Below are 11,924 nucleotides of genomic sequence, written 5' to 3'. Positions count from 1 at the left end.
TTTCCTAACAAGCTTTAAAATCCATCTGAAAGTTGCAGATACAGAGTGTGTTCGTGTACGGTGAATGACATTTCAACTGTGAGTTATTGCAAGTTTCAGCACTCTTTAATAGTTTTCGTAGTTTTTTAGTTTTCTTAGCAGAAAGAAAACACAAAGAAAAGTCACAGCAAATTATGTCTGAGAGATTCCCAGTTTTACACTCTCGCCGTTAACATTTTTACAAAACGCTACTAAGAATTTACAGGTCACAGCTTAACAGGAGATAAAATGGGGGAAACAGCACACTTTGTTTGCCTCAAATCTGAATTGTTTCAAACCAAAGAAACGACAAGATCTTCGCTGCCTTCTCCTGTGCCAGCCCACAGCAGACAACGTCAACGCTTCAGAGCACAAAGCGAAGTGCTGTCGCTGTGAACCGAAAACAGAGCATAAGGATCTGTACGATGCAGGAACAACACTGCCAATTTCCCCAGCAGAGGATTTTCTTTTCCTTGCAAGGTTTTACAAAGGATATGCTCTGACTAAACACTCTTCAGCACATATAAACAGCCTTGACAGCTTTCCACCTTCCTTGTATAAGCACCCTGAAGACTAGGCTGTGGCTAGCTCTACGCCTGCAAAAGCATTCAGCCTAGGCGAAAATCTCCTTCCAGTTCTAAGTTAAACAGTTACTATTTAGATATTTTCCCCCCAAATATGGAATTATTGACAACTTTGCAGCATAAATATATTTAGGATTCCTAGCCACTCAGCCCTGAACAGTAAATCAGTGAAATGTCAACTAATCAAGAAATATTAATTTAAATTGAAATGGCTAATTCCAGGGCTCTAAATGCAACCATGTAGGATTTAAAACCGAGGAGTTTTCAAACTGGGCATTAAAAAGGAAGCCTTGCATTTCACCAGCATCACAGACCCCCCACCTCAAAAATCATAGGTGCTTCAAGAACCCTGTGAGGTTCGTGACGGAAAGCTACCTCTGAAAGTTAAACCGAAAGGGCAATTTTACACTGGATTTCTTATTATTTTTAATATAAATGTATCAGTGAACAAAGAAAAACATGAGACATTACGACTTTAAATGCAGAGATTTATGTACGTTCTTAAAAGATATACAGGAAGAATTCTTAAAAAATATGAACATTTTTGGAAGTATCATTCCACGGTCATTTGAAGACACGATAATACAAACAACAAAACGTTTATGTAGCCAGAGGTGGGCTATGTGTATCTGAACAGAACTGTCTGTCAGAGTGGCATAAACCCTCCTGGAGCCCACCAAACCATTTGCTTTCAAATTCTGAGGCTGAGGCAGTTACCAGCGAGGACAGTGCTGACGAGCCTATGCATTTCACCTCACCCTGGAACTCCTCTTTTAGTTTTTCCGGTATCAGATCCGCCCCCATCACCTGCAAACAGAGTACGAAAGAAGGTGGGAAACAAGGAAATACCTTGCAGAGGAAACAAGGAATGTGACAACAGCCAAGCCATTTACACACGAACCATACTCCACCTAGGAGACGTTTCCAAGCCACCATTAAGTTGTCTGCCTGTTGAATTCTGCAATAAATATGGACAATTCAGAGGCTTCACAGTGCACAACCCCTCCCAACTTCGGCCTGTGCTTGTATGCGGGGATTTTTACTGTGAACAGCAGGGGAAATCTCACCCCCAGCTCCACGTTCAACGCCCACCTCCCAGGAACACCGACTGCGGTCTCCTGCTGGGGGGTGTCAGGCCGAGGGAAGCAGGGACAGGATTTTCTTTTCACCAGCGTTTTCGAAACCTGCGATAGTCTGCATGCTACTGCCCTCTAATGGATGAAACCCCGCAAGATCGTCTGCCAACTTGGCAAATAAATTTGGCTTTTAGTAACTTAAACCTGTAATACTGGCAGCAAAGTTAAAATCCCGCCAGCTTCTTTTTGTTCTTTAAAATAGAACTCCATAAATGACACTACAAATGTTTAAGCTCTGTGAATAAAGCCATATAATATTAATCTCCTCCTCTGTAGTTCTTTTAAAATTAGAAGCCAGTACTCAAACTGATCGAAGAAATACCGTAAAAGGTTGTCTCTGGCTTTTTCTGAAAATTTGCTGAAGGAGCAAAGAGTTTAACAATCCAGTGGCCCTCGGCGCAATCTCCACTCGCATTTCATGCCCGTGATTCACTTGGTGGCATCTGAAGTTGCCAAGATAAAACCTGCATCCCAGGAAACGCACGGCGACGATGATGCAAACGCAAGTCCAATGAGGAACGTAACAACCCTGAGTGCTCCCGCAGGAGGGTGCTCATCAGAACAATCTGAGGAGGAGAACCTCAGCAGAACGAAGATCCACCCGCGTGACACACGGCAGCGCCGAACAGTTCCGGATAACACGCTCCCAGGGCATCCGCCCTGGCTAATTTACCTCGCTTCCCAGCACGGTTAATTAGCCGAGGGGAGCGTCAGGCAGCTGTACGCATCACCTGGCCCAGGCACCTCACCCAGGACTCGGTGCTGAGCTGCCCACAGGAACCTCCACCCAGGGCCACGTCCCCTTACCTCGCTCAGCAGCAGCGAGGAGGTCTCGCTTAAACCAAACTGCGCCACTTTGCCCTCAATTTCCTTCTGACTTTTTATGTTGTTCTCCAGAGCGAAGGACGCCTGTTGCGACTGGGTAAGCTGCAGTAAAAGCCTGAAATGAAAAAGGCAGCTGAAGAGGGGACGGCTGGAGAAAGAGTACGTCAGCAAACCTAAAACCAACTGCAGTATCGTACTTTAAGGCAGCTCTTCTCCCTGACTTCAGCCAGCTGCACAAACTGAGGAGAAATGAACACGTGTAGCAAGCTGCTCTGGTTATCCTACATGCTGCGATACTGAGAAGTACTTCTAAAAAACAACATACCAAGTATCTCTGCTGGCTCTACACAAACATCTGCCTCCCCACGTAGTCATGCCACAATTCAGCAGAGAAGCTCGGGTCTGCAAGCACTACCTGTAGCGCGTCAAGCACCCCACACCCCGAGGCCGAACAAGACAGCGGTGCTTTGCTGCATATGGCACTGATTATTTCAGCGATTATTTCTGCGACCTGAAAAGCCAGAAATTTGCTTTTTTTTTAGCCAAACATCAAATACCTTCAACTATCAAATATCCTGGCAGTTTCCAGAGTCCTCCTCCCACAAGGAGTAAAACGTGTCAGCAGAGGAAGTCTCTGTGCATGTTCAAACAAGTAACCACTGAGACTTAGCAGGATCATTCTGAAACTATGCTTCATTCATGCTTTATACAGAAATAAAATAAAAATATATCACATTTACCACAGCTAAATGTGGCAGGTGTTATAATAAAGGTGTGCATTTGTAGCAAGAGAAAACGTTAGGCCTTAGCCGGCAGTTTTCACGTGAGCAATATAAACATCAAAATCTCCACGCCTCAGCCAACAAACCGTGGGTAAGTTCAATAAAGTTTTCACAGAGAATTCAAAGTAAAAACGGGAAGGAGCTTTTCTTTCTTATGGGACATTTTTGGTTCAAAATTTACATAACAATATTAAAAAAGAATGAAATGTTGAAAATGAAACAAAACCATTTCTCCGTTTTTGTTGCTGGCAAAACTAGAAGAATTAATTATTTACAATGCTCTAAAGCAGCCCCTTATTTACTGAAGAAAGCCGTACTCACATCCCTTTTCCAGGTGCCATTTACCCCGCACACACAACATCCACGTCTCACTTAAAATCCAGCGGACCTGAAAACTTTAGATAACCTGACACATAAACCCTGGGATGGGAAGAGGTTCCCCCTGGACAAGTGTTTATGCAAATATAAAGCACAACCAACACCTTGCGAATCTGTGTAGGGAAGCAAGGAGATCCCTGAATTTGCAGTTGTCTCAGTGCTGAGCCACACGCACTGAAACAAGAAGCACACATTATTTTAATACGAATGTAGCTTAATATTGGACATCGATACTAAATCTATTAACTTCTCCCAAGCAGCAATTAAATCACCTTCTTTCAGTCAAAGTACAGTTAAAAACTGCTCTACCAGTTTTAATATTTCTTAAAAATTGCCCGCACAGGGCAGTTATAAGGTGTTCTCTGTAAAAACGTTCATAAAAAGGCATTAAGCACATTCAGTGACTAACACGTCACTGAAAGGCAAGAGGAAAAAAAATCGAGGCTATTTTAACAAAAATCATTTCCTAATTATCTCTTTGAAAGACCGTGTTGTGGGGATTTTTGTTGTGTACAAGAGTTTTAGTAAGAGAAGGAAGAAAAGGGAAGAGCATTTTAACGCAGCCTTGTCAATCGGCTGTCACAGAGTTCCTTTTTCAGCCTCATCCATTATGCAAATTGGTGTATTATTAAAATAATACGCTTTTGCTCAAGCATGAGGCTTCAAGCAAATAAGCCAGGTGGCACTCACAGAGGGAAGACGGGCTAGCCTTCCCTCTGGGGGACTTCAGCTGCTGCATCTTGAACAGCAAAGAGAAAACAGCCACGCTCTAACAGGGGTGTCTGTAGGAGAATAACCCCTTTTGTATAGAATAATTGGAAAAAAATCACATAATGAGATCATTAAAGAAAAGTTTTGCTTCTCAGCGTTGCATGACACTGACTCTTTCCACGCGGATTGCAGTTGTTCATGGCTGATGGACTTCACCTTTTACATCTCAAGCAGTAGCAGGGTGCCTCTTTGTGTCGTCAGCACCGAAACAAACCTTGACATTGAAAATGGAAGCTGAAAATCTCAGGGCTGGGTAACAATATGCTTAAAATTGTCCTGGACTGGGAGAAGTCCGCATTACTCTAAGGACGCATTTCATTACCTCGCTCTAATAAATGAGGCACATGCCTTTATCCCAACCTCCCTCGACACGCTCTGCTCCCAGGGCTCGCAGGCTCCCTCCATCCCTTTGTCCTTTCTCTCAGGTTCGGGTGAAGCACAGAGGGTTTCTTTTACAGCTTGGCTGCTGTTACAAGTCCCTGCGTTCTCGCTCTTCGTCTCTGCAGCAAGGCTGGACCAAAGGCCTTCCCTCTGGCTGGCTGCTCCGTGAGGCTGGAAATGAATCTCTCTTCCAGTTGGTATATTGGAGCGGCTGTCACTGACACCAACCCCTTCAGAGCAGTTTGTGTTTGTTTCTGGAATGTGTAATGGAGACAGGCTCCCTAAAAGGCTCGTGTAAGCTTCAGCGAGTAACTTCCAGTACCACGGGTTGAAGGGATGTAAGCAGATCAGCTGCTGCAGACACAGCATCTTTTTTTCTACGTTTTTCAGATCCTGATAAATGGCAAACTGCAGGTTGAGCACAGTCGTTAAGTGATCCGTGTTAGTGGCGCCGCTTCTCTGGAAACCAAAGATAGAAGATAAAAGATTAGTAACAAGAGCAGAAGAACAGGACCGTCCTTCAGAGCCTAAGAAAACATCTCCCTGAATAACGACAGACAAATACCTCTGGAGGTAATTTTTAAAATGTGCATGACTGCTCTCTGAGCTTTAAATGATACAGCGCGACACAGCTCGTGCAGGATCGATCTGGCAGCACTGCCTCTAGTTGCCTTGTCCCAGCCTGACAGACAAGAAGGCCCCTGAACATTTCTGCCCCTGAACTCTGTCACTTGCTTATTTGCCTTCAGTATGAAACAGCTGCCCTTCCTGGTGGTATAAATACCTTTTATATACAATAAACAGCAGCAGTAAAATTTCAGCAGATTTCAGAGCCTCTCGACATTTTCCTCTACGGAAAAAACTCCATTAGGGGCTAGGCACTCTTCCTGGTGGCAGTTTGGCAGCGAGTACATGGAAATAAAAGGAAGTTTCGAACGGTCACTTTTATAGTGGAAAGATTTAAGCACTCGTTTATCCCCTTTCTTATAAATCCTATTACGTTACGTTAATTCTGCCTGGCAGAGCATGATATTTAGCCCCTTCCAGGACTAGCAGCCTCCCTGCACGGGGAGCTCACCGTGGTACAGGGTGTTCTGATTTCTACAGGGTGACGATATCTGCAGTGACAGTTACCCTCTGCTTACCAAAACACCCCGAGCACTGAGCATCCTGAAGGACTACACACATGAAGATTATTTTTCCAGAAAACAGTCCATATAAAGGAACTACTGGCAACGTTTTTATGTTCAAAGCATAAAAGAAAGACTGTAGGAGTTACCATTTTTTCTGCAATATCCAGAGCCTCCTTGTGCCTTCCTAGTTGAGACAAACACCGAGCCTGGCCCTCCTGGACATCCCGCCTCATGGCGATGTTACCGGGAGGTAAGCGGAGCAAGCAGCTGGAGTATTCACTCAGAGATTTCTGGTAGCGTTGGTAGAAAGAAAAGGCAAACAAAACGGGGAGAGATTGTCATTTGAAGGCTATCCCGAGAGCATGCTTTGTTTACGACTGCACTCACAAAGGGAATCCAGGAGCTGAAGCCCAAATTTTCGTGTCTCCACTCAGCTACCACCCACTGCCAGCAGCGCACAAAGGACCTGGAACCACGGGGTCAGAGAGCCCAGCTCTGAACCGCCCGAGTGTGGACGGCGACGAGCAGCCCCAGCCCCAACCCACGCCTAAGCACGGACAGGGATTGCAGGAGGTCTCCTCCTGGCCCAGGGCATACGTGACACGAGGCTCCTTCGCCCCAGCTAACTCAGGGATCGCAGCGCTAAGCCTAAATTTGGCAGACGTTGCTTCAAATCCACGAACGTCTCGGCGAGAAGGTATGAACCTGCGAAGGTTTGAGCAACGAGAAGGGCTGTCCCTCACCTCGCATGAATAATCAGCAAGTCGGGGAAGACCGCAAGGAAAGTGAGCCTCCATCACTCCTGTACGGCGGCTCGGATTTGCATGAAATAATTAAATATTAATTGGTTCAAGGAAAAAGACGAGAATGAGCAATACTCCGTAGCTTAATGCTCAGGGCACTCACCAGGACTCCAATTAACATTTAAATACATTATATTAAGTATTCAGTGATGCTCAGACTGGAATCTTGGTTCCTTCCTCTCTGTGGGAGAGCTCAGACCAAAAGACTAAAGAGCAGAGCTCGTTCTCCCATCTCTCTAAATGAATATTTAATTATTCCTTGCAAACTTGAATAGCTCTCACAAAAAGAGCCCACAAGCAACATCCCCGAAATACCTCCTGGCATAATGGCCAAAGTATTTCTCTTCCCTGGTAAGCTCACATTCCTTCTCAGGCAAAAGTGAGAGCTCCCTTACACCCAGTGAGTGCAGCAGGCATGGGGTCAGGGGGACCAGAGGAGGGCTGCAGGACGTCCCTGTCTGCCTTGCTACGTGACAAAGGGGTATAACCCTGGCAAAGGTTTGGCATTATGAACCCAAGCAGGTTCTGCAGTCATCCCTATCCTAAAAAAAGGCATGGCTTAGATCACTGCTGTCCTTGGTCTCTCCTATCTACTAGCTTAGGCTGGCATCAAAAACGGTTCACAATGACTGAAGAGATTCCCATTTACTTGTTTCCAGCCCCCTTTCTGAGGTCAGTGCTCTCAAATCTGTGATTTTACACGCAGATGCTCTCTTCCCTGGCTCTGGTTCTGCCACAGTGATCCAAGAACACACCACCAGACGCGGCTGACGTGGATCGCTGTGACGGAAGACGGTCAGGAAGCAAGAGACGTTCTGTTGCGCTGCAGATCTGTGGGGTGCCAGTCCCTCGTGGGAGGGTACCGCAGCACATGGCACAGAGCAAAGCTCTTCACGAAAGCAGGATGTCTCACTGCAGCCTGAGGCACCTCCCTCAGCATACTTCTGTGAAGCCATTCAGGGCGTCTTGGCTGAGACTGGAAAATGTCTGTCAGGTACAGACAAGGCGACAGCAGCACTGGAATAATGTTTAAAAGCAGGACTAAAAACAGAACCACGAATCCAACAGGAAAGGCAACAGGAGTGTAGTCGGATGTTGGCTTGACAGCTTTGAAATCAGGGAGCACGTAATGCAAACCACAGCCTGGAACAGAGAGTGATCAGAGCTGAGGCATGGGCAGAAACAGCTGAGTGTGACCAGGAAATATGTCTGGGAAAACAAAAGACAGGATCCTGGAACTAGGATGGTAGAGGCAGGAGAGCACTGATGATGAGGAATGAAGCTCAAGAAGCAGGCAGTGTGGAGAGGACTTTTTTGTGGGGGCAGGACAAGGGGCAGTGGCCGCAAAATGGAGTGCAGGAAGCTCCGCACCAACATGCGAAATAACTTCTTCGCGGTGAGGGTGACGGAGCACTGGGACAGGCTGCCCAGGGAGGCTGTGGGGTCTCCTTCTCTGGAGATATTCAAGGCCCGTCTGGACGCCTACCTGGGCAGCCTGCTCTAGGGAACCTGCTCTGGCAGGGGGTTGGACCCGATGATCTCTGGAGGTCCCTTCCAGCCCCCACAATTCTGTGATTCTGTGGGGGTCTAGGACTGCAGCATGCAGGAACATAAACGGGGAACATAAATGCACCCCAGAGGTATAACCAGCCACCCAGAGCCAACAGAGGGGTGGGACAGGCAATGACAAGGGTCACGAGCCAACTGTCAGGGGCCTGACGACTCCACTCAGCCAAACCCTGACAGCCAGGGGGAGCTCTGAGAAAGGTGCAGGGCAGGCAGGCGGCAGCCTGTGAGGTGACAACCTTCGTGGGACGAGGCATGATCCCCAAGAGCACAGAAATCAGCCTGTTAACTCTTGCCGACCGTGACTTCAGCGATCACAAACATCAGCCCTGCCCACTGCCGGGCCATTAACATGTACGGGCTCGGTATGCATCGCCTCCGGAGGTCAAACACCATTTCTTTTAGGCTGGCCGGTTCGCCTTGGTTCCCGTTGCCTCCAGGAGATGACAGCTGGCTGAGAAAGCTTGCCAGAACAAAGCTAACTGTTACGACTTGGGCACACTTTAACCAGCAGAGTGCCTGAGCTGACGGGGCTGTAGTGCCTCCCAAGGTGCCGTACAGCCGGATTTAGGTACCGCCGGACCTAGGGTCACGGCTCAGTCAGGAGGTTTTTACAGAAACCTACACGTCCACCCAACACACTGAGGACTACAGGGCCTGATTTCAGCGTCCCGGTAGCTGCTACAGACCGAGGCACCGACTCGTCCCCAAGCCCGGTGCGTGAGAGCCGTGCGGATACCTCAAACTGCCGCTCCCTGTACGCCAAGTCAGCCCGGAATTTATTGCCCGTTAAGATCTCGGCGTCCTCCTCGCCGCCCGTCTCGCCGCAGAACCACTGGGGGCGTAAAAAAAAAAAGACGTAAAAAAAAACATTTGTAAACCCGCGGCCGCCACGCTCGGAGGCGCTCCGGGGCGGCTCCCTCAGCCCCCGGGCGCCTCCCTCAGCCCCCGGGCGCCTCCCTCAGACCCCGGTCCCCGTTCCCCAAGCCCCGGGCAGGCAAAATCCCGGTCGGGGCCGGGGCTGGGGCCGCTCCCAGCCCACCCCATCCCATCCCGGCCCCACACGGCTCCTCCCCGGCTCCTCACCCGGGGCTCGCAGCGCTTGGCGCTGTAGGGCTGCCCGACCCCGCCGCCCGCGCCCCGCTCCCTGCCGCCGGAGAAGAGGGACTCGGCGAACTCGCAGCCCAGCAGCGGCTCCGTCGCCGCCTCCATCGCCACCGAGAGCGGCCCAGAGCGGCTCCCCCCCGGCCGGCCGGCGGCAGCGCTCCCCCTGCCGGGCCCGGGGGGAGGCTGGGCGGGCGGCGCGCTGTGGGGCTGAGGGGGGCCGCGGCCGCCATTTTGGGCAGGGCGCTGTGGGGCACGGGGGCTGTGGCTTCCAAGACGCGGTTTTGGGGTCGTGCTGGTAGCGCTGAGCCCCTCGGGGAGAGCCACAGAGCATGAGGAGAGGCTGAGGGAACTGGGGGTGTTTGGTCTGGGGAAGAGGAGGCTCAGGGGAGACCTCATTGCTCTCTGCAACTGCCTGAAAGGAAGCTGTGGGGAGCTGGGGGTCGGCCTCTTCTCACAGGGAACCAGTGATAGGACCAGAGGAAATGGCCTCAAGTTGTGCCAGGGGAGGTTCAGGTTGGAAATGAGGAGACATTTCTTCTCAGAAAGAGCAGTCAGGCACTGGGACGGGTTGCCCAGGGAGGTGGTGGAGTCACCGTCCCTGGGGGTGTTAAGGGAAGGTTGGACGTGGTGCTTGGGGACATGGTTCAGTGGGTGACATTGGTGGTAGGGAGATGGTTGGACCAGGTGGTCTTGGAGGGCTTTTCCTGCCTTAATGATTCTGTGGTCCTGTTCCTGGCGTTTGTGCGTTGGTTTTACGAGGCAGGTGGTAAGAGGGCAAAGTTTACCCTCCCATTTGGAACAGGACTATTGCATTTCCCATTGCTCTGGTGAAGATCCTGGCCACGAGTCATCCTAATGGAAATTTAGAAAGATACCATAAGAAATACTTGAACTTAAGTGTCCTGTGCTTAGATGAATTAATTGCATAACTGTGGAGTTATTCTGTTGGTGTCCTGGTCCAGTGTGCATGCCAGGGTGGATGGGAGAGTATTTCAGTAACTTTTCCATTTGATTTCAGTTCTCGCCCAAGGCAGAATGGGGAACTTTTGAAATCTCAGGCTTTCAGAAGACAGGACTTCCCAAATCTCCCTACATTCTGCATTGTTGTGCTGTGGGAAAAGGGGACACAGCAAAGTAAAGACGGATCCTAGAGCTTCTTTAAGACTTTAAGACTCAGACATACCACTGCTGATTAACAACGCCTAGCTATTCCAGCTGTCCGTCCTGGCTCATGCCACTACCATACAGAACGTGTATCGTGTTTTAAGCATCCTGCAACGCTGTTTCCTCTCTCTGCCCTGCTGGCCCTTTCATCCAGGGAAATCCATTTCCTCTCACCAAACCACCATACAAGTTCAGAGAAGGTGAGCTGAAAAGTTGTCCTTGTACTTCCCTAACCTGAAAATGGACTCATGAACCTGTGCCTACCGGAACAGCTTTCGAGGCCAAACCACTGCTTGTATGGATAATTTGAAAGGTTTCCTTCTAGTAGAGATGTGAGAAAGGGGTGGAGGGTGCTTGTGGTTTTTTCCTTGTTCTTTCTAAGTGGTTACATGCTCAAAATATCTTCCATACCAGCATAGCTATGACTGGAACTAGCATCAGCTGGTATAAATCCTTGGGTAGAAACTAAACATTGGCAAGTAGATTTGACTAGAAAATGAAAGGGGATTGAGGTTTCTTTTGCTTCTAAGCTGACCATTTGGCAAACAAGCCCTCTTGAACATAGGAAGCTGCTTAACAAGCGAGTCTGGAGAGAATCAGGAGCTTGCTCCACATGATGCTTCAGTCTTTTCGTTACAAGCGTCAGTGTAGGCGAGCACAGTCAGAGCTTCTTGTCTGCGCACAGCAAAACCATCTGTCTCCTCTCTGCATGCAGACTGGTGTGCTGAGCTCCTGCAGGACAGGCAGAGGACACGGGAATGAATCTGCAGAGGTTGGCACTGGTGTCTGAACACTTACAGCGTCTGCGCTTCTCCTCACATATGCTGGGCACGTGCTCCTTTCCCACTCCTCCAGGACTGCCGGTCATGCTGCAAAACACAAGTCTGATGAGTACAGCACTAAAATCCAGCAGGACTATTAAGAACAAATGAAAAAGAACATTAAAAAAAAAAAAGGAACATGAGTAAGCAAAGTGAAATGTGGCCCCAGCTCAAAGTAAAACACAAAGTGCAAGGCGCTCCCAGGGGCAAACCCAAGTGCAGCCAGTTGGCTGCCAGCTTGGATTGCGGAGTCCTCCAGGGCTCAGGGTTTCAGCCATCGTTGCCTCTGAGGATACCAACGTGGTCTGCAAAGGCTCTGTGTTGTAACGCCGAGCATGCCTTTGTCTGGTAAATCAATGATAGGGGAGCAATTCCTGAGCGCCACGCAGGGGGCCTGGCAGCTGACTGCATGCTTTGAGTCAGAAGTCACAGGCGTAATATCGCTTCTCCTCTTC

The 11,924-nt window shown here is 49.0% G+C and overlaps 1 protein-coding gene and 1 long non-coding RNA gene across 2 annotated transcripts; both read right to left on the bottom strand.

Annotated features, from left to right (window-relative positions):
• Positions 1-1,073: 1,073 nt before the first annotated feature.
• On the bottom strand, positions 1,074-11,512 carry LOC310894074 (zinc fingers and homeoboxes protein 1; the record flags this gene model as incomplete). The annotated part of the gene is made up of 6 exons (XM_083823777.1): positions 1,074-1,409; positions 2,546-2,678; positions 4,817-5,334; positions 6,155-6,298; positions 9,117-9,212; positions 11,447-11,512. Coding segments are annotated over 6 exons (1,164 nt in total), but the record flags the coding sequence as incomplete, so codon positions are not given.
• Positions 7,294-9,105, bottom strand: LOC310894918. Its single transcript, XR_014580286.1, has 2 exons — positions 8,321-9,105; positions 7,294-8,234 (listed from the first exon to the last, which is right to left on the bottom strand). It is a non-coding gene; the product is annotated as an uncharacterized lncRNA (long non-coding RNA).
• Positions 11,513-11,924: the final 412 nt, after the last annotated feature.

The sequence above is a fragment of the Anser anser genome (genome assembly GCF_964211835.1).
Source record: "Anser anser genome assembly, chromosome: 2".
NCBI classification, from domain to species: Eukaryota; Metazoa; Chordata; class Aves; order Anseriformes; family Anatidae; genus Anser; species Anser anser.
This window is presented reverse-complemented; position numbering and strand designations above follow the sequence as displayed.